Below are 21,696 nucleotides of genomic sequence, written 5' to 3'. Positions count from 1 at the left end.
GTGGGGTTAGCTTTTCTTGAGGATGGATGATACATGGGAAAACAGCTCTAAGAACAACAGATTCTTTCATTTTCCAGGGACGGTTTTGAAATGTGACCAAAGTCCCTAGGCTTGAGTCCTAGAGCCCATCTGGCCCATTCTCTTCACATTATTCCTGTAGCCAGCCCTCTCCTCCCCATATTGTGACAAGGAAACTCAGGTCTAGGGCACCAGCAGACTGGTCCCACACTGCTAAGTGACAGAGCTTTATCTCGTCTCCTGAATGTTTCTGATAATTATCAACCTAATGATGGATTATATTTGTACGGTGACAGACACTTTGCAAAGTGTTTTCACACCTACTCTGTCATTTAATCATAAAAGGTGTGTAAGTGAGTGTGTGTGTATTTACCCCCATGCCTCATTAGGAAGAGCTATCAAGAGGAGACTCTTCCACACCTTCCCCCAAGTCTCACCTCACCCCAGGTGCTTCCTAGACCTCGGGTGTCCTCTGTGTCATTGAAAGAATAGTTTTATTGCATAAACATTTGGGTCAAAAACCATACACATCTCCAGAGTCTTCTGCCTGTTTCTGCCTGGAAGTGCATTTCTTGGTTGCAATGAGCTGTAGTTCTTTATCCTCAGATTTTTTCTTGGGGACACAGTAGGGTGGAGATGGTGAGGTACCAGGAATAAACAAATCAAGATGGGGTTTCTCGTCCTGAATCAGTTCCTCATTCTTTCTTTGGGCCTTTATGAGAATCACTAACCTCTCCAGGTTCCCCCATATAATTGTGTCCATTGCTTCTAAAAACCATGCAGAAAACTGTCAGATTTAACATAACTAATGAGAACCAGAAGTGGCCACGGGACTGGAAAAAGTCAGTTTTCATTGCAATCCCAAAGAAAGGCAATGCCAAAGAATGTTCAAACCATGGCACAATTGCACTCATCTCACATGCTAGTAAAGTAATGCTCAAAATTCTCCAAGCCAGGCTTCAACAGTACGTGAACCGGGAAATTCCAGATGTTCAAGCTGGATTTAGAAAAGTCAGAGGAACCAGAAATCAAATTGCCAACATCTGTTGGATCATCGAAAAAGCAAGAGAGTTCCAGAAAAACATCTACTTCTGCTTTATTGACTATGCCAAAGCCTTTGACTGTGTGGATCACAACAAACTGTGGAAAATTCTGAAAGAGATGGGAATACCAGACCACCTGACCTGCCTCCTGAGAAATCTGTATGCAGGTCAAGAAGCAACAGTTAGAATAGGACATGGAACAAAAGACTGGTTCCAGATTAGGAAAGGAGTACATCAAAGCTACATATTATCACCCTGCTTATTTAACTTATATGCAGAGTACATCATGCAAAATCCCAGGCTGAATGAAGCATAAGCTGGAATCAAGATTTCCAGGAGAAATATCAATAACCTCAGATATGTATATGACACCACCCTTATGCCAGAAAGCAAAGAAGAACTAAAGAGCCTCTTAATGAAAGTGAAAGAGGAGAGTGAAAAAGTTGGCTTAAAACTCAATATTCAGAAAACTAAGATCATGGCATCTGGTCCCATCACTTCGTGGCAAATAGATGGGGAAACAACGGAAACAGTGAAAGACTTTAATTTTGGGGGCTCCAAAATCACTGCAGATGGTGAGTGCAGCCATGAAATTAAAAGACGCTTATTCCTTGGCAGGAAAGATATGATCAACCTAGACAGCATATTAAAAAGCAGAGACATTACTTTGCCAACAAAGGTCTGTCTAGTCAAAGCTACAGTTTTTCCAGTAGTTACATATGGATGTGAGAGTTGGGCTATAAAGACAGCTGAGCACAAAAGAATTGATGTTTTTGAACTGTGGTGTTCGAGAAGACTCCTGAGAGTCTCTTGGACAGCAAGGAGATTGAACCAGTCTATCCGAAAGGAAATCAATCCTGAATATTCATTGGAAGGACTGATGCTGAAGCTGAAACACCAATAATTTGGCCACCTGATGCGAAGAACTGACTCACTACAAAGACCCTGATGCTGGGAAAGATTTGAAGGCGGGAGGAGAAGGGGTCAACAGAGGATGAGATGCTTGGATGGCATCACTGACTTGATGGACATGAGTTTGAGTAAGCTCCGGGAGTTGGTGATGGACAGGGAGGCCTGGCGTGCTGCAGTCCATGGGGTCCCAAGGAGTCGGACAAGACTGAGCGACTGAATGGAACTGAACCGAATGGGAAGCTGCTGAACAGGGAATTCTACTCAGTGCTCTGTGGTGACCTAAACGGGAAGGAAATCCAAAGAGAGGGGAGATATGCATGTGCATAACTAACTCACTTTGCCGAGCAGCAGAAATTAACACAACATTGTAAAGCACCTATGCTCCAATATAAATTAATTATTAAAAAAAAAAGTTCCCAGATATAAGTGAGGAGACACTTTCTGCAAAGGGACCCCACACAGCTAACTTGCCTGGCTGGTCCTCCTGGAGAATGTGACACAGTGAGCCGTTTCATCTCACAGATAAGTGACTGCATCCGAGAAGGGCAACAGGAAGGCATGACCCATGAAGTCCAGTCCCTGCCCCCTTTACTTTGTCTGCCTTCTCCTCCCCGTGGGCTCCCCTCGCGGAGTCCTTCCTCTCCAGATCTCTGAGCAGGACAGAGTGCCGAGGCATTTGCTCCGCTGTCCTCGGGATCTGCAGTCCCCTGACCCCACTGATGACAGCTGAGCCTGCAGACTGTGAGGAGCTGGGGCTGGTACGTTGGTAAGGCTGGATGAGAGAAGAGAGGAGACACTTCTCTCTGCGGCCAGATCCCCACCCTCCACACTTCACCAAAGGGAGTGAGTGGACCCCCAGCTCTTTCTCTCTTTCCCAGCAAGCGCCTTTTGGCTGCAGACAGGGCTTCCGTCTCTTGGAAGAGACTGTTCCCGCACCCCCAGCAGGGGCTTGGCTCCCCTCTGGGCCCTTTGACTGGAGCCACCCGCCATTGTTTGAACATCTCTCTGATGGATGCTGCCACTTTCTTGTGTCATCTGTCCCCTGTTCCCTATGAAGGTCTCTAGTCCTCCCACCACCTTCTTTAGGTGAAGAGGCACTAGAAAGAGAGCCGCAACTACTGAGCCCACTAGCTGCTACTACAGAAGTCTGCATGCCCTAGAGCCTGTGCTCTGCAACAAGAGAAGCCACGAAGATCAGAAGCCCACTCAACACAACTAGAGAGTAGTTCCCGCTCTCTACAACTAAGGAAAAGCCTGTGCAGCAATGAAGACCCAGCACAGCCAAAGATAAATAAGTAAATAAAATTATTAAAAAAAAAAAAAGTCACTAGGAAGACCCAGGTTTAATTACATCACTTGCTAGATTCAGAACCTTGGGGAAGTTGGCTAACCAGCCTCAATTTCCCCATCGGCAAAGTGGGATGGTGCCATCTAGCTGCATAGAACTGTTGTAAAGGCCAAATGCTTTGTTCAAGGTGCTCTTGGCAGACACAAGTTGCCTCTGTTATCCACTCCACCATGAAGTCCTGGAGAAAAGCTCCTTGAAGACAGGGACGGTTTCTTCATCTTTCTGAACCCAGGGTCTGATACAAGGGGACCTGCCAGCGAAGTCAGAGGAGAGATCGGAGCCTGAACTCAGCAAGGCAGCTGGAGGAGTCAGAGGAAAGTGGGCCGAGAGGGATGAAGGAAGGAGGGGATGTAGGGGCCGAGGGAGGCAATGGGGTGGACAGGCAGCTCGGGCCTGAGGAGGCCCACACACAAACGCACCATGTGGGTGTGTGAACCGATGAATGAAATTTTTGAAAAGCAGAGTTGCGTACACATCTTTAAAAATCCAGCCCTTAAAGATTATCCAGCCCCAAACCCTCCTTTGTTGTTGTTATTTAGTCGCTCAGTGGTGTCTGACTCTTTGCAACCCCGTGGACTGTACCCTGCCAGGCTCCACTGTCCACCAGATTTCCTAGGCAAGAATACTGCAGTGGGTTGTCTTTGCCTACTCCAGGGGATCTTCCCAGCCCAGGGATCAACAACCCTACCCACCTGTCTCCTGATTCTTTACACTGAGAAGCCCCCAAATCCTCCTTAATGGGGAGGAAAATCAACATCCAGGTAGGGAACATTTGCCCAGTAATCTGCAGGGAGTTAACAGCCTGAATCAAGCAGGCCCGAGTTGATTCCTGGTTAGAAACTGTGTGATCCTGGGCTAGTTAGTTTTTCATTCTGAGTCACAATTTCCTCATTGATAAAAACGTGGATTGTAAGAATGAAATGAGGTGATGTAGTTACAGCTGGCTCCATGGGCCTGGGTACGGGAAGGAGGCTCCGGAGATGTGACTGGTCTTTATCTTCTTTTTCCCAAGACCACCCCATCTGTCCTCCGTTGTGTTGGAGGCTACATCATGACCGGTGTGGTCAAAAGTCATAGGGTCAGCTGCGTGGGTGCTTGGGGCTGGTCAGTTACAGAGCCAGGGGCTTTTGAAGTGTGGGTAAGCTTATTTTCTTATCAACCACTCAAGGGAGAACAGAAAAAAAAATGATGTCAGCTCAAGACTGAAGGAAAAGTAAAAACAGGGATTCAAAGGAGGGATTCAGAAAAGTTTAGAAGCCTAGAAACAGCTTTGGAGAAGGGAACAGCAACCCACTCCAGTATTTCTTGCCTGGGAAAATCCCATGGACAGAGGAGACTAGTGGGCTATAGTCCATAGGGTCACAAAGAGTCAGACACGACTCAGCGATAAAACAGCAACAAGAGAAACAGCTTGGTCTTCTGCAGGCTGTGGAAACAGCACTGGACAAGGGATCGGGATCTTTCTCTGATCCTTCGTGCGGTCACAAAGATACTCTGAATTTACCTCTGTCTGCCCAGACGCAGGAAAGGGAAGGATGAGCGGCCTTGCCAGGTCTCTAACAGCCAGGGAGGTCTGTGTCTGGACCGGAGAATGCTCTCCTTTGCCGGTCTGGCCAGCATGAATGGGAAATTCACTTCCCTTTCTCAGCTCCCACCGTGTGCCCCTTGGGGATTTCACACAACACCGAGGGTGTTCTCTGGGAGCTGGGGCTTTCTAGGTCACCCTTGTTTATAGTTCCTTTAAAACCCAGAGACAAACTACCCCTTAATTCATGCACTGCCTGGAAGGGGAATCCGCCTTTCAAAAATCCAAAGGAAGCCATTAAACCAGGTTGGTAACCACTGTGACTCACCATGAGTTTTCCTTCATAAAAAATGAGTCAGAACGACTTTCCAGGAAGTTTGGTTACTTTAATTAGCTACCTCTTTTTTTCTTGCCCTTAAAAACATGCAGTAATTTGACAATCACCCAAGTATGGATGCTACCAGCTACCAAGCTGAGCCCCTAAAAGTGAAGGATCTGGGGGTAGAGGTGTTTCAGACAACATGGACTAAAGGGTCTCCTTGGAGTGGAGGACTCATACAGATTCTTCCCTGAGTGGTGGAAGAAAGGAGCAGAATCAATACCTAGGGTTGACCCTCGAGGCCTGAGTGAAGGGGTGAAGGGCACTCTAGCTACCTGCAGCCCCAAAACTCTTAGCAGCAAGGTTCATTATGTACATTGCATCTTTTTTTTTTTTTTTTTGGCCAGGCTCATGACATGTGGGATCTTAGTTCCCCCACCAAAGATTGAACCCACGCCTCTTGCAGTGGAAATTCAGAGTCCCAACTGCTGGACCACCAGGGAAGACCCCAGAATCACAAAACCTTAATGATGTCATTTGAGGAAATGATGGCCACAGCTGTCATGACTGTGCTAATGGCTTTAAACACACCAGCTCTCAACCTACTTTCTAAGGATGGACATTAATTGTCCCCTTTAAAAGACATGAACTGGGACTTCCCTGGTGGTCCAGTGGCTAAAACTCCATGTTCCCAATGCAGGGGGCCTGGGTTCAATCCCTGATTAGGGAACTAGATCCCACATGCTGCAACTAATCAGTAATCAACTCATCAACTAAGTGTAGCCAAATCAATAGACAAAAATAAATTTTAGAAAAAGATGAAACTAAATTAACTTATCAGATCACACAACTAGTAAGCAGCAGAGCTGTTTTCTTTACCCTACATCTGTTTGATTCTAAATCCATACTCTTCAAAGGTTATCTGTTCCTGCCTCCTGGGGAAGCAAAGTGGTCTAAGGTCACATTTTGAACTGACAAGTCACTGGGATGACAGTTGTATTTGAAAGATCCAGTTTATGTTCAGATTCTTTTTTTTTTTTTATGTTCAGATTCTTGAATCTACAACCTAGTCTGTGTGAGCTCCTACACTCCCAGACAGGAGGCCAGAACTGTGGAGATGGCCGGTAACAAATAAACCTTCCTAATCCCACTCAGTCGTGTCTGACTCTTCGGGACACTATGGGCTGTAGCCCGCCAGGCTCTTCTGTCCACAGAATTATCCTGGCAAGAATACTGGAGTGAGTTTCCATTCCCTTCTCCAAGAGATCTTCCTGACCCGGAATCGAACCTGTGTCTTCCGTAGCTCCTGCATTGGCAGGTGAATTCTTTACTTCCCTGGAGGCTCAGCAGTAAAGAATCTGCCTTCCATGCAGGAGACTTGGGTTCTATCTCTGGATTGGGAAGATCCCCTGGAAAAGGAAATGGCAACCCACTCCAGTAGTCTTGCCTGGGAAATCCTGTGGACAGAGAAGCCTGGCGGGCTACAGTCCATGGGGTCGTAAAAGGGTTGGACATGACTGAGCAACTAAACAACCAATCCCTACTCAGGATCTGAACTCCCTCCATCTCTTGGCTCACTTTTCAGGGTTTTATTATAGGTCCTTCTCGCTCCCACCACAGGCACCTTGACTTGGTCCCATAACTAATAACAGAGCTCCAGACCTAGCCTGCTAAGTGCACTCTTCCACCCATATGGACACTTTCTTAACTGTGTCCTCATATACCTGGGACAATATACCTGGCCCAGATGAACAGAGTTGGCTCCAGCCAGCCTGCTGCAGGGGGAGGGTGACCCAGCTTCTCCTGAAACAAGGCTTCTGGACTCTCCTTTTTCTAGGGAACAGTTCAGAACAGAGACAGGCCTGATACTCTTCAGGAGAACTGCTTTGAAAGCCTTGCTCGAGTTCTGGAGATTAAAGGCAATTTTCTTCACAACTGGGAAGAACAGATGCCCCACTCCATAGACCCTATAGTAACACATACTCAGCTAATAAAAAAATTGACCAATGGTTGTAATTGGCCCACTCTCTCCTAACTTAACTGTCCCCAGACACAAAGCAAAATATAAAACCTGTGCCACCACCTGTGCAGACAGACAGTATCAATACTAAACTGGGGAGGGGGGCGGGCAGGAAAGTTTATGGTAAATATATCCTACAGATGCCTCCACAAGACCCCCAGTTTTCTTGTCCCTGATCCAGAGCCTTTTAGCTTCAAGAATGGAACTAGACTGGAACTTCTCTGGTGGTCTAGTAGTTAGGAATCTGCCTTCCAATGCAGGGGACGTGGGTTCCATTTCTGGTCTGGGAACTAAGATCCCACATGCCACAAGGCAACTAAGCCAGCCCGCCTACCCTACAGAACCCATGGGATCCCATGTACCACAACTAAGATCCGGTGCAGCCAAACAAATAAATACCAAAGGGAAAAAAAAAAAAAAGAATGGAATGAGACTGCACCTGAAGACTTGGGAAAAGATTTTAGCTCTGGGGGACATCGATTCTCTTCCACTTCTAATTTTTACGCCTCTAATGATCTAGATGAAAGACTAATTGAGGTCTTGTTGGGATGCTATTAAAGTTATTTGGTGGTGTTACAATTTATACTCATCTTTCTTTAAGTTCTTTTTAATTATATGGAGCTTTCAAAGTAAGGACGTCAGAGTTAAAAGCAGGGAGCTATGAAACTTTCTTCTCAATTCTTTTCTGTTCTTTTTCTCTTATTCACAAAGCAAAATCATCTCCAGGCACTAAGCCTTCCTTTCTGGGTCTATTTACCACCCACATGCATGTAATTTGGAAGACGAACACTGGTACATGGGCCTCTTTGGTTAGATCCTTGAGTAGGATTATTGAGAAATCTGGGGTTAAAAGGCCTTAGTTCCCATTTACCAAAGACAGGTTTTGCCTTCCATCAGCCAGTAGCAGCTGGGAACACAGCCTGCTGTTTCTAGGGGTCTTGGAATGGCAAATGAAGAAGTGAATCTCAGAACGTTCCTGGGGGTCCAGTGGTTAAGATGCCAAGCTTCCACAGCAGAGAGTGTGGGTTCGATCCCTGGTACGGGGACTAATAATCCCATATGCTGCACGGTGCAGTCACAAAAAGAAAAAAAGGTGGAGGGGAGAAGGAGAAGTGAATCTCCTCTCTCACTTGTTTGTTTCTAAGGAGTTAAGGCCCTATCCTAGCCTAGTTCCAGAGACTTTGTTCTACTGTAGACCAATGTCTACTGTTCAAAGGCTCCAGGGTCATACCCCCATCTCTAGGGAACCTCTTCATTTCCTGACTCAGCCTTTGGGTCTGATTGGCTGAAAGACCAAGCCAGAAAGGATACATGAAATGAATAAGAGATTCATGATTTGATGAATTCCAATAACCCTCTCCCGCCCTTGCTTTTCTGTTTCCGTCCCCAGAAGAGAAGACCCTTACCTGTGTCCACCTGGCTGAGAGCACTTCGAGCATCTGTAGAATCTGCTACGTCCCCACTCATCTTGACATCTGCAGGGAAAACACAACTGATTTTAATAACAGGTCACAATTTTTCTTGCTCTGACATATGTGGCTGTAACTAAACAGTGAAGATGAATGTGTAATTACAACAACCATCAGACTTTCAAATTCCTGATTCCTGAACATACAACTATTAGAATATTCATAAGCTTGGGGGCGCATGTACTCTTCTCTCAGGCTAGCCTCCTTTCCCCCCTTTCCTGGGCTACTGTAGGGTCTCTCCCACTTTGTAGCATTTGTTGCCACTACCTTCCATCACCAGGCTCAGCTGGTTAAAAATTTAAACAAGGGGAAGTGTACAACAGAGGGTGGGTGGAGCATGGGGGAGAATGCCTCCCATTCTTCATCCTCATTTCATTTGGGATCTGGAGAATGTAAGTAATTTTTAAAGGAGCGTAAGAAATCCATCTCCCACCCTGCCCCCCACCCCCACCATAATAACTCTAACCTGGGAGGTAAGAGTACCCTTGAACCAAGGCCTGCCCTTCTCATCTTTCTTTCCCAGTCCTGCCTCTGTTCTCTGTCTGATTCTCAGAGGTCAGCCCACTGTCTAGGGAGCAAACCCTAGTATCTGTGTGGCCCTCTTTGGGAATCCTTACCTTCTCTCCTACTCCTTCAACATTTGCAGTTCTTAGTAAGAAACGGGCAGTGAGCGGGTCAGTGCCTCACAGCGAGAGAAGGCCTACACAAGGCCCCCCGTCTCAGTCCCCAGGTGCTGCTGGTCTGGCCTGTCTGCCCTGCTTCATTTCAATAAATTAAACATTTACCCACAACAGACAGCTGCCACTACCTAAGAGGCCCCTAAGTCTCCTCCAGGGTGCACAGAGAGAAGAAAAGATGTAACTTTGAACTAACTCTCTTTCTCTAGACTCCTCTCCTTATTAAACCACTCAAATACTGGAGCCGTTAAAGACAGAAGAATATTTTATTCAAATTGGGTTGACCCCCCCCTCCCACCTTACCCCCACCCTCTTCTCTGGGGCAGCATTTTAACTCTTTCAAATCTGATAAAGTCTGGGTGAGCCAGTTTGCATACCCAGCTCCCCAGCCAATGTCGGGTAAGCAGGCCATCTTCATTTGCATCAGGTAATCAGGCAGTTGGCAGTCTGGATGCCTGAGGTCTGGAGAGGATCAGGATGAGGGAGAAGGGTTGACCTCCCCCCGGGGGAAAAGTGGGAAGAAACTCATTTATTTATTTAGTTTAGGGCAATGACATGTGTGGCTCTGGCAGAGATTTAAATTGTGGTCCCAGGGGTAGCAGTGACCGCAATGCAGAAGGGGTGACTGTCACGCCAAGCAAGACAGAGATGGGGAGTCCCGAGGTTCTCCAGACCTTGGAACACCCCAGCAGCAGGGGAGGGTGTAAGCAACTTTAGGAGCCACTGGAGTTTGAGGAGTATTTTTGAGATCAGCCTAAGTGACCACTCCCAGATAAATACGTGGAGCTCGGTATAGCCCGCCTCAGACATCCACGCTGTCCTGTGTGGTTACAGACCTCAAGGGGAAACCCTGCAGCCACACCCACCACCCCTCTCAGTGCATGACACTTGAGAAAGCATTTCGTGAGCCTAACCAAAGTCCTTCCTGCTGCAGTTTGAAACTTTCTGTACAATCTGTCATGCATAAATCTGCAGCGTAACTAGTGTGGGCCACCTGGACACGCCTGCAAAGGATTTCTGCTAGTCCTCACTTTCTGCTCCAGTGGGGAAACGGGCTTTGCTTTGTCCCACCAATGAAGTCCCACCCTTGAGCTGGGCACCTTGAGCTGGGCACCTTGAGCTGGGCATTGCCTGCCACAGACAGGCTCAGTCACACTCCCCCATAGGGATTCTCAACAGTGCTGAGAAAAAGCCAGAGACTGATGAGGAAGCTGGTGGAGGGGGTGAGTTCTCACCCTCATTGGGCTTTTAAATCTGCTTCAGCAGTCCTGGGAATGCAGAGTACAGATTTTGACAGCAGACAGACAGACCTGGATTTAATCCCAGTGCCATCCTAACTAGCAGGAGGAATCCTGGCCACACATGTGAACCTGTTTTCTCAGCTGAAAAAAAAGGAAAGAATGATACTTCCCAGAGTTATTGTGATGAGCGAGTAAGACATTGAATGAAAACAGCCTGGCACAGCACTTGGCACAAAGAAAGCACGTAATAAATGAATGAACTAACCAGATACTTAGGCTTCGATGGGGGTCCCCTTCTCCCATTACAATAAACAGCTTTGGTTTTCTGTCTCAGCACTATCATAATTCGTCCTTTACGTGGAAAGGCATCTGCATTCTCCAAATTCTGACTTCGTTAGAAAAATGCTCATGGGAACAGGAAGAGTTTAAGTAGTAGTAAGGCTGGGATGATAACCAAGTATTCTGAATCAACTTATTTCAAACTTCTGACGTTTAAGAAGGGTAACTTTTTAGCTCAACTGTAATTTTATGCCTGTAACCCAGACTCTCCTCTAAAACCCATTCCCTGCACCATCTTTAAATCTATCGCAAAGCCATCTCTCTGACCTTTTAAATTAGCATTAAAAGGTAGTCCTATCGAAAAATAACTTTTTAGTTATTACTACTATTTAGTAGTCCTATCATATCGAAAAATAACTTTTGAAGGAGTCAAAGGCTCCACACTCTACCAGGACATCTACTCGTTCAATGTACCCATCATGGGAGCAACATCGTGATACCCTGCGATTGGACAGAGATGTGGGTCTGCATGGAGGGGCAGGCTGAGATGATCTGTAAAAGCCCTTAAGTGCCATAGGATGCTAAGATACTGAGAACCTGTTCCTGTTGGGTAGGAGGCTGAGGCTGATGGGCAGAATGAGCTCTTGGGTCTCAGCCTAAAAATGGGCCAACACCGAAACTCCCCGAGACGCCGTAACCCTTTGCCTGTCGGACAACACTTGCCGGAGGTGAGTGGGGGAGGCGTGGGGTGGGGCCAGGCTTCTCTGCTGTTCTTATCTCAGTTGGCACTGAGGAGGCTCCTTGCCATCACTCCCTTCCCTGGGGAGGCTCAGCTGCTCTGTGTAAGAACCCAGATACCAGACAGCCCCTCATCTGCCTCACTGGCGCCGTCATTCTCTGAAGCTGGGGCGAGGTGTTGGCTGCTGGCCTTGCCCTCCTGATGCCTTGGCATGACCCAGCAGCAGCCCCTCCTGACACATCGGTGAACCAGGATGTGTGTGTGTGAACCTGTAGGAGCAGAGTCCAAGGGGCAGCACTTCCCCAGGCTGCGGGCTGAGAGCCCACAGTGTCCTGGACCTCCTGGGCCCAGGCGGCGCTGGGAAAGCAAAAGGTCCACTCCCCTCTCTCCTACGGTCCATCTTCAACTCTTGGGAAGGGACTGGAGCTCCTCCTGACTTCTCCCTCCCACACCTACTGCTGGGGGCACGTCTCCCAGAAGCAATTCAAGGGGCCTATCAGTCCTACTTCTAAGCTAGCCATGTCTCCAACTCTTGTGTGGAGGAGACAACTCTCGCCTCCACTTCAAGAGAAAGGCACACCCTCTCATGAGACCTTCCAACCCTGGGGTCCTGAGCCATAACTGGTATCAGTCTGTGAGACTTGAATCTTCTTTCCCAACCCTGATGAGAACAGCTCACAGTGAGGAAAGAGGCAAAACAAGAGGTGCCCTGGGACTAACCAAGTGTCCCCCTTAGGCTGAATTCCACTGTCTCCTCTGTCTCTTCTGCCTGAGGTTTTTGCCTCTTTTTTTTTTTTTTTTTTTTTTTTTAGCTACACTGGGTCTTTGTTGCTGCACATCAAATTTCTCTAGTTTCAGAAAGTGGGTACTGCTCTCTAGTTGCTGGGTGTGCAGGCTTCTCATTGTGGAGGATTCTCTTACTGAGGAGCACAGGCTCTAAGGCGAGTGGGCTTCAGTGGTTGGGGTGCACGAGCTTAGTTGCCCTCAGGCATGTGGGATCTTCACGAACCAGGTATCAAATCCCTGTCCCCTGCACTGGCAGGCAGGTTCTTAACTGCGCCCCCAGGGAAGCCCTCTGTCTGACTCTTGTCTACCCCTCCACCTGTTTGGGGCCTGGGAGGGAGCAGCCCCTCTTTGGCTGGGGCGCCCTGTGTCTGGTGGCCTCATGCATGCTTGGGTATTTGTGTCGAAGGAGAGGCATTCTACAAAATACAAAGTGCTGAGGCCCCAGGCAGACCTGGATCATGGCTGGCACCCAGGTTATCAGAGCGAAAAGACGGGCTGGCACAGGGGCTGACATGCTCACGGAGCTGCTGAGTGGGGGGCTTCTGGGTAATCAACACCCTACTTTGTGTGCTCCCACTCCCCCTCCAGACCCCACCCCAAAATGTTGTAGTAAATCAGTGCAGGAGGAATCCCCAAGGGCTCAGATTGGGAATTCGCAGGGCAAGTGCTGTTTATAAAGTATCCACAGGATGCAGGATCACTGGGAGGGAAAAAATAGGGTTCAAAAGAGACCAGATTTCAGGATTTTCCTGGTGGTCCAGGAGTTAAGAATCCGTCTTGCCAGCCTGAATGGGAGGGGAGGAATGGATACATGTGTATGTATGGCTGAACCCCTGCTGTCCACCTGAAACTATCACATTTTTATGGTCTATACTCCTATATATATAAAAGAGTCCAGCTTGCAATGCAGGGGGCAGGGGTTCGACCCCCGGTCAGGGAACTAAAATCCCACATGCCATGGAGCAGCTAAGTCTGCACATCACAACTAGAGAGTCCATGTTCTGCAATGAAAGACCCTAAGTGCCACAACTAAGACCCAACGCAGCCAAATAAATATATAAATAACTAAAAAAGAGAGAGAGAGACCAAATTTCCGCAAAGAGGATCCTGAACTGAGAGACCCTAGAGAGGGGCCCACGGGGAGATACTCCATAGATGGACCCTCCCTCAGAGACCCCACAGCAGGGCCCTCAATGAAAGACCCTAAAAAGACGACCTTGGAGTAAGAAGCCCACTGAGAAGACCCAGCAAAGGGAACCCTCAAATGGAGACCCAGTCAGAGAGGCTTCACAGAAAGTCCCAAACTGAGCGATCCCTTTGAGGTGCTGTCGAAGGGGAACCGGACACCACAAAGGGGCCAAGAAACCTCACAGGAAGGCTGGACAGCCCCACGGGGAGACAGGCTGAAGAAGTGGGCTGGGGAGTGGCAGCAAGCAGATGTAGAGAGATGACTCAGGTTGCCCGGGTGGACGCAGACCCCACCTGAGGAGGCAGCGCCCCTTGGTGTCTGCCTGCAGGGGACAGGGCTGGGGGAGGTGCCAGGCTTCTGATAAGCATCAGCCTGGAGCTTCCTCCCAGGCCAGGCAAGGAGGGCTCGGCCTCCTCACCTCAGCCTCACCCTCTAGGACTCTCGGCAAGATCCTCTTCACCCTCAGGTGGCCTCCCTGCTGGGTTGCAGGGTCCCCCCTCCCCCTACTTCCCCCAGAGCAGGAGCTTCCAGAAGACAACGAGGTAGAAAACCCCCAAGAAGTCTCTGATCTTCCTGAGGTCTTGCTCCCCGCGTGTGCCGAGGCCTTCTTGGTGGGAAATGAAGGAACGAGAGCCCAGGATGGGCTCCTGGCCACATACAGCTCCATATTGGTGCTTCAGGATCTGGAAATGGACTTTCCCCAAACATTGGATGATACCCAATTGGATGGTTCCTTCCGCCTCACCGAGCCCTTCCTGGCACGTCCTGGTGCCCAGGGATCCACTCAGAGTTAACACCTCACTGTCAGCTGGCTTTCTCTCAGCCGCACCAGGACTATGTCTGGGGAAACTGGGGTCCCTGAGTCTCCTCCATGTATCCACTGCTGCTTGATTTCAGGACTGGCCACTCCAGGAAGGGCCAAACTCTCCAGCCTGCCCTGCTCCTTGGGTTGGGTCTTGAGAATTGCTCCCTCCATTCTTCCTCCAGAAAGCCAGGTAACAAAATTCCCACCAACAGCCCTGAAGTCCTTAATAAAGGCCATGCATTGGGTGTTGCCCCTTTTGAGAGGCAAGTCGCTGGTTTGAAATGGCCAAACCAGGATCAGCTTTCTTCACCTGGAGTCCTTCTCTGCTCAGGCCCTCAGACCCCCAGAAGGCCCACTCCAGCACCAAGTCCAGCCTCTGGTATTAGGAGCCCCTGTCCTCCCCTGGATGGGGAAGGAGGGATCAGCGTGGTGAATGGAGAGGGCCTTGGTTCACTCCATGCCCACAGACCTTTCATGCAGGGGAAACTGACTCCCAGAAGAGTATTTCTATGGCCTAGGTTCCCACCCCTGGGGAGAGGAGAGCTTGGAATCTAAATCTATGGGACATAGAACAAAGAATACAGGAACTGGGTACCCCTGGGTCTCCCCCGCCATACACCCACTGCTGATGTATCTCTCACACCCCCTCTCAGAGAGATAGAAGGACTTCCCACAGAGCCCTGAGCAGGCTGCTCCTCCGGTAGGGTCCCACAGAGCTCCGGCCCAGCCCCTGCACATGGACTCCCCAACCCCGCCGTGCATCAGCCTATAAGGTCACCTAGATCCACACAGCTGGGGAGCAGGTACACCTTCATCCATGGGGTCTGCTCCACCTTCTCTCCCAACATACCTGAGGACAGGTAGACTCCCCTCTGATATTCGCAAGCCGTACTTCCCTAAGCCCTAATCAATACACGTGCGCCGAAGCAGCTGCCCTGGTTGTGCCTCTGTAAATGCCCAGCTCTGTTCGCTTCTCCTAGGCACCCTTAGACGGCACAAATGTCCATTTGGCCTCCACTTCATATAAATGCCGGGGACACCAAACACCAACATGTGGATACAAGCACTTCCCTCACTTCTGCGCTCCCAGGTCCACACCCCTGGTTGAGCCAGTGAGCCACACTTCTGCAATAAGTGAACAGGGCAACTTCCCCGAGCCTAGGACAGCCCAGCGCCCAGGTCCCACAAGCTGTGGCTCTTGGGGTGCTGCGAGCCTTCAGAAGCCCTGCCACCCCCACGCTGTAGCCCCCACCTGCATTCTTCCCCCAAGCCCCCCAGACATTCCCGGCGCCCGCCCGCCCTGGGCGACCCGCTGGCCACACCGCCCTCTCCTGGCCTCAGGGGAGCAAGACCCCCGAGAGCGGCGCCCCTGTCCTTCGCCCCTTCCCGCACGCAGGGACACCTGTCAGAGCGCGTGCTCTCCGCCCCTCACCTGGGTGCATGGGTTCCAGATTCACCATCCTGCCCCAGGAGGGGCCAAAGCCAGCGCCCCCCCAGGCCCCTCGCGTCTGCCCCAGCCGGGCCCCGGGGGAAGCCAGGGTCTCCTGCCTCCTGCCCCCGGCCGCCACCGCCGCGGGAGCCGCCGCCGGAGCCGTTGCCGCCGCCGTCGCGCGCTCGGCTGCTCGCTCTCGGCCGCCCGGGCAGCACTCGGCGCGGCGGGATTGCCACACTCCCCAGGTGAGCACGCCGCGCGGCGGGCGGCGGCCGCGGGCCACGCCCCCTGGCAGGGTCCCCGCGCCTGGCCCCGGGCCCAGGCAAAGCAGCGATTTGCATTCGGGGAGCCGGGGCCGGCGGAGGGGGCAGTCCGTGCTGCCGGGGCGGTCCCGACCCTGCGGAACACCTGTCCCGGGCGACCCAGGCTCCCGGTCCGGCTCGCCGTATTGAGGAACCCCTGGAGGATTAACCAGCGGGGGCCTGAGCTGTCGTCTGGACAGATGCCCCAGCCCTTCGAGGAGTTTTGGAGTGTCTGGAGAAGCAACAGAGTGTGCTGGAAAGAATCTAGAGTTGGAATTCTACCTCTCAGCCGCTTGCCGGCCGTGTAACAGAGAGTAGGCTCATCACCTCCCTGAACTCAGCTTACTCACCCATGAAATGGGACAGGTGCTAATCTTAACTGCATCTAATGATAGGAACTTAGCAGGTGCCCAAGCTCACCTAAGTCCCCATGCATCCTCATCTCCTCCTGGGACCTGGATGGGGCCCAGCTAATTATCACGTCTTCTAGGTAAAGATTCTGTCTCTTGCCTGCTCTATCAGGTTCCAGGTTGCTGTGAGGCTCTTTGAGAGGATGATGTGAAAATTATTTACTGAGTGACCGGGGCTGTGGGAGCAGCCACCTCCCTCACGTACAGAGCTGGGAAGTGACTTGTCCAAAGGCAACACAATACCCTAGTGATGGAACAGTCTGGCTGGGGGTAGGATCCTGGCCAGGGGTAGGTCTCTGGACTCCCACTCCATGCTCTCTCCAGCACCCATCATAGACTCATCCTCTGAGCTCCCCTGCTCTTCTGCTCCACTCTTCAGATCCCAGTAAGAGGTGCCAAGGTCAAGAGACGACCTGCCTATAGGCCCAGGAAGCTGGGTGCCCCCAGCAGAAGCATTCCTCACCTTACCTTCCAGGCAGGTCTCCCTATCAAGCTGCTTACAGAACAGATCTTGGACTTTTCTGCCTCTGTGCATTGTTTGCAGTATTTTTTCCAGTTGGTATATCCACCCGCCATCCACTCCCATAATCCCCATCATAACATCCAGCATTTATTGAGCTTTCAGTGTGTGTCAGGCAGTGTGCTAACCAGCACTTTAAAGGCACTTGATCTTGTTTAGTCCTCATAACAACTACACCCTAACACACTGGACTGTTATATTTCCATTTTACAGGTGGGGAAAATGAGGTTTAGAGGGTTTAGCTTGCCCAAAGTTACCCAGCCAGTAAGTAACAGGGCTCCTATTTGAAAGCTCTACACTCTATTCCCTCTGTACATAATTCAGATGCCACCTCCTTTCTGAAGTTAGAAGTTACCTGATCTGTTATTAAATTACCACAACATTTCAATGTTCCTAATAGCTCTTGTGGCCAGTTCTGTGGGGCTTTTCTTATTCTTCCTCCTGGTTGTTAACTGATTGTCTTCCCCACAGCACCAAACACCATGTAGGGTACATGACAGGAGTCAGAAAGGGCTCAGTGGGTGCTACAGTGGCCCTGCAGGGATAGGAAGTGTTTAATAAGCACTTCTTTGGGTCCATACAACCACTCTCCCCCAGTCGCACCTTCCTCTCCTCTCCCCACCCTTGGCAAGAAGGCAGGAGACTTTCTTCCTGTTTCTTCTGGCAGAGGAAAGAGACCAGTAGCTTTTTGGAGGCCTAGTGAACCCAGGGATGTCCCCTCCCCCATCTGCCTCAGGATACTGCCAGCCTGTCCCTTCCTTCCCTTCTCTTTCCTCTCCTTTTCCTCCCCTCCTCCACTTCAGGTTTGGCCCCAAACCTGAGGCCATTGCTTATCTACAACTGCACTTCACCTACCGTCATCCTAGAAAAATGCCTGCACATAGTTTATATACCTGTGTGTGCTTGCGATTTCCATGTCTCTATTTGCATACTATTTGCATAGCCATGTGCACCAGGGGTCTGATTCTCTGACCATCATTATCTGGAGCCTATGTCTCTTTTCTATGTGCAAAGTTACATTTCTTTCCAGGGCTTCACTTTTCCAGAAGCCAGAGGAACATGTACCTAATGACTTCTAAGTGACTTCCAGCTCTAGCAGCCTAGGATTCTGGGGTCCTGGGGTTGGGACGGGTGGAACTCCTGGGGATGGGGCCACTGGGGAAGAGATGGGGCCTTATAGGTTAATAGTTGGAAGGACAACTGTGGGTTCCAGACCATGGGAGGGGAGATTGTGTGCGGGAAGGGAGTTTGGATGGAGGATGGGAGGGTGGGGGAGAGGTGGCAGATAGGACTTCATCATTATTCATTTACTCATTCATTCAATAAATATTGACTGAGCACTTCCTATATGCCAAGGAAGTTCTCCATGCTGGGCATATGCCTTCTTACTTAGCATACCTTTAGGAGAAGCATGCAATTTTTAGGTTTCTTTTATAGATGAGGAAACTGAAGTTCAGGGGGATTAATATAGCTAGTAGAAGGGAGAGTAGAAATTTAGACTAGGTCTGCCCGACTCCAAAGCTGGTACTTTTAATCCTGCTGTCCAATGTCTGAGCCTGTCTCCTCTTCTCTTCTCTTCTATGATCATATCACTCAAGGTGGCAGGAACATAGAAATAATCATATGATGGACCTTGAGGAACCTCTCCGATGTCCACAAGTTGGGAAGACTTGTCCAGGCTTTCCAGGTGGCTCAGTGGTAAAAAATCCACTTGCCAAAGCAGGAGACACAGGAGACGCAGATTCAATCCTTGGGTTGGGAAGGTCGCTTGGAGAAGGAAATGGCTACCCACTCCAGTATTCTTGCCTGGGAAACCCCATGGACAGAGGAGCCTGGCGGGCTACAGTCCCTGGGGCCACAAAGAGGTGGACTTAGCTATGTGACTGGGCACGCACACACACAGGACTTGCCCAAGGTCACACAGCAAGTACAGGAAGAACAGAGACCCTCTCTTCTCTCTCTTCCTTCTTCACATGTTCTTCCTGGGCCTTTGAAAGTTGGGTGGGGCGAGGGGCAGTGTTGGACAAGTTTTGTTCCTTCCCTTTCTGACTTGCTTGATGATCATTTCCGCTAGATGAACTGGAACAGGAGTGCAAAAGACCCCTTTGTCCCTCCCTCCTTCGTGGAGACTGTGAGTGCTTCTATGGAACGCTCATGAGTCTCCATGAAATCAGTTCTCTGAGTTCTGGGAAGATGGCAGGTGGTAGGCCCCAGCCCCTGGGGCCTAATACTCACTCCATTCCTCTGTTTAGTGTGGAAGAGAAAAAGCTGTGGGGAGAGGAGAGAGATAGGGAGTTGCCTGGAGGTTGGAAAGGAACAGAGGAAAGAAAAGGGAAAAGAAGCAAGGACAGGAAATTTCAGTGCCTTTGGACATCAAAAGCACCACATGCAAATCACATGTAAATTTTATGCAAATGACCACCCTTCCTCCTTTACCCCCACCCTCTCAACAGCTGGAGGGCTTTTTCAGAAAGCAGCCAAATCTTTGCTCCAAGATCCTGTTGTTCCCAAACTGTGATCAACTTGGATCCCTCCTGGGGTCCTTCTGGTCCTCCTGGGGTGACGTTTGATCCCCTCGGCTGCACCTCCAGGAAGTCACTAGCCCCTCAGCCCCATTTCTACTTGAGCAAGCTGTCAACTTCTTTTGCTTCAAGGACAGAAGGCTCTGGGAGTTAAGTCTACCCTTCCAGACACATTTCTGGAAACAAGCTTTACCCTTGGAGAAGGTGCTTGGGGAGGGAGGTGGGACCACAGCCCTGTTCCCCACCTCAGCAAAGTGGACTCCTTGGCCGCAGGCCTCCAGCTCACTCTCATTTCCTGTCGTGTCAGCTGGATTGAGTTGTCAGGACTGGGAGAAGGGTGGAGAAGCCAGGCAGCCTGGAAGGCCACCAAGTAACAAGTCTCATCTCGTTCTTTCTGTCTGCCAGATGGGCTGTAGGGCCCGGAGTATAAGGGTGTGGGGTGGGGGGTCAGCCCCCTGCCTTGGGGTGAACAGAGGGAACAAGATTCAGCTCAGGCTTCCCACAGGAGCAAATGGAAGGAAGACAGAGGCCAGGAAGAAATCCTGGGTGGGCCTCTTTTAAAATCAGGCCTAGAGTTCATCTGATGGCACCATTGCCAGGAGGCATATTGGCAGAATGGGGATGGAGATGGGGATGGAGAGGGTTAGTGTCGGGGTGACAGAGGGAGAGGTGCTCTGGGAAGCAGCTTTCCTGGGAAGTGGACAGGAGAGGCCATGGTGGTCAGGACATAGCTGTTCCCTGCCCCTGATAGCCCCAGTGCTGAACCCCAACCCCTGCTGAGTCCCACCCCCTCGCCCCCACCCCCACCCCCATCTAGGGGGAGTACACACAAACTTATTGCCCGCTTTGCTCTTGAAGTTCTCAAATAATAGATCATAATATATGTGTTTAATTTTAAAAGAGCCTAACAACTCTGATCTCCAATGAACTCTTTTGACCTTGGGGCCAGCATCGGTCCAGGGTCTGGCTACTCTAATCACATCTTCTGCAGAGCCATTCCTCAGTGAGCCCTTGCCTCCCTCAGACCAGGTAAGCCTCCCAGTCCCCCTGCAGGCTCAGGGCAAGTCTAAACCCAGGGCGCCCTCTTGTGGTGATGGGAGTGTGATCCTGACTCGAGCCCCCACCCTACCTGCTCTTCCAAGATTCTGGAGTGGTCTCCCCACTGTCTCCTGTGGTGCCTGTCCATGTCTGGGGGACCCACAGGCAAGGGTCCCAGTTCCATACCAGTTGGAGATATTGAGTGTTAGTTTCAGGCCACTGTAGGGTCTTCTAGTCCATGCTTCCCATCAAAGGCCAGACTTTACCCTGGAAAGCCCAGTTGGAATCATCCAGTCACTGCCTTGGGCTGTCAGTCCTTTTGCTGGACAGCTCTGCGGTTAAAATGGCCAGCCTCCCACACTGCCCTCCGGAGCTGCTGAGCTCCATGCCTGTCCCACACCCACACACAGAGGAGGTCAGCGCGTTTGTCTGTGCATCCCTCTAGAGCAGAGAGTTGAGTACCCCCTGGAGCTATGCATTAGGCTAGGGGCTGGGAATGGAACAGAGACCAGGCACGTCTCTGACCTCAGGAAGTTCATGGCCTGGTGATGCTTGCGGACCATCTTGGGGCAAGTCCCTCATCCTGGGGCCTGTGTCTCAGGGAAATAGAGGGGACGATAGGGCCCACAGGGCTTCCCAGGTGGTGCTGGTGGTAAAGAATCACTCCCCACCCCCTCCGCCCCACCAGCCAAGACAGGAGACGTAAGGGACATGGGTTAGATCCCTGGGTCAGATCCCTGGGTCAGGAAGATCCCCTGAAGGTGGGCATGGCAACCCACTCCAGTGTTCTTGCCTGGAGAATCCCATAGACAGAGGAGCCTGGCGGGTTATGGTTCATAGGGTTGCAAAGAGTCGGACACGACTGAAGTGACTTAGCACACACATGGGGCCCACAGAGGGGCAAGCCTTACCTGAGTCTGCGGGTAGGCATCAGGAAGGTCTTCTCTGAGGCAGGGACATCTAAGCAGAAACCCCCAGCAAAGAGGAAGGAGGAGGAATGGAGTGTAAGTAGTACAAGCAAAAGGAATAGCATATGCCAGGAGGGTGCGTGGCACCCTGGGGGAGCCCACACAGTACAAGCTGGTTGGATCACAGAGTACAA

General features: G+C 50.5%; 1 protein-coding gene across 4 annotated transcripts in view; it reads right to left on the bottom strand.

Annotated features, from left to right (window-relative positions):
* The window catches only part of POU2F3 (POU class 2 homeobox 3), a 90,497-nt gene extending 68,801 nt beyond the window's left edge, over nucleotides 1–21,696 (bottom strand). For 2 of the 4 annotated variants that reach the window (XM_043901107.1, XM_043901133.1), the window contains exons 1-2: nucleotides 15,803–16,016; nucleotides 8,592–8,660 (exon numbers count right to left, since the gene is read on the bottom strand). In XM_043901107.1, the coding sequence (XP_043757042.1) occupies nucleotides 8,592–8,660; nucleotides 15,803–15,830 (97 nt within the window). In that variant the 5' untranslated portion in view covers nucleotides 15,831–16,016. Of the gene's footprint in view, nucleotides 1–8,591; nucleotides 8,661–9,271; nucleotides 9,373–15,802; nucleotides 16,017–21,505 lie in introns of those variants that run through there. The other 2 variants (XM_043901125.1, XM_043901116.1) reach the window with 2 other exon arrangements.

Source organism: Cervus elaphus, chromosome 1 (genome assembly GCF_910594005.1).
Source record: "Cervus elaphus chromosome 1, mCerEla1.1, whole genome shotgun sequence".
Taxonomy (NCBI): domain Eukaryota; kingdom Metazoa; phylum Chordata; class Mammalia; order Artiodactyla; family Cervidae; genus Cervus; species Cervus elaphus.
Note: the sequence above shows the minus strand (reverse complement) of the source record. Positions and strands in the feature narration are given on the sequence as shown.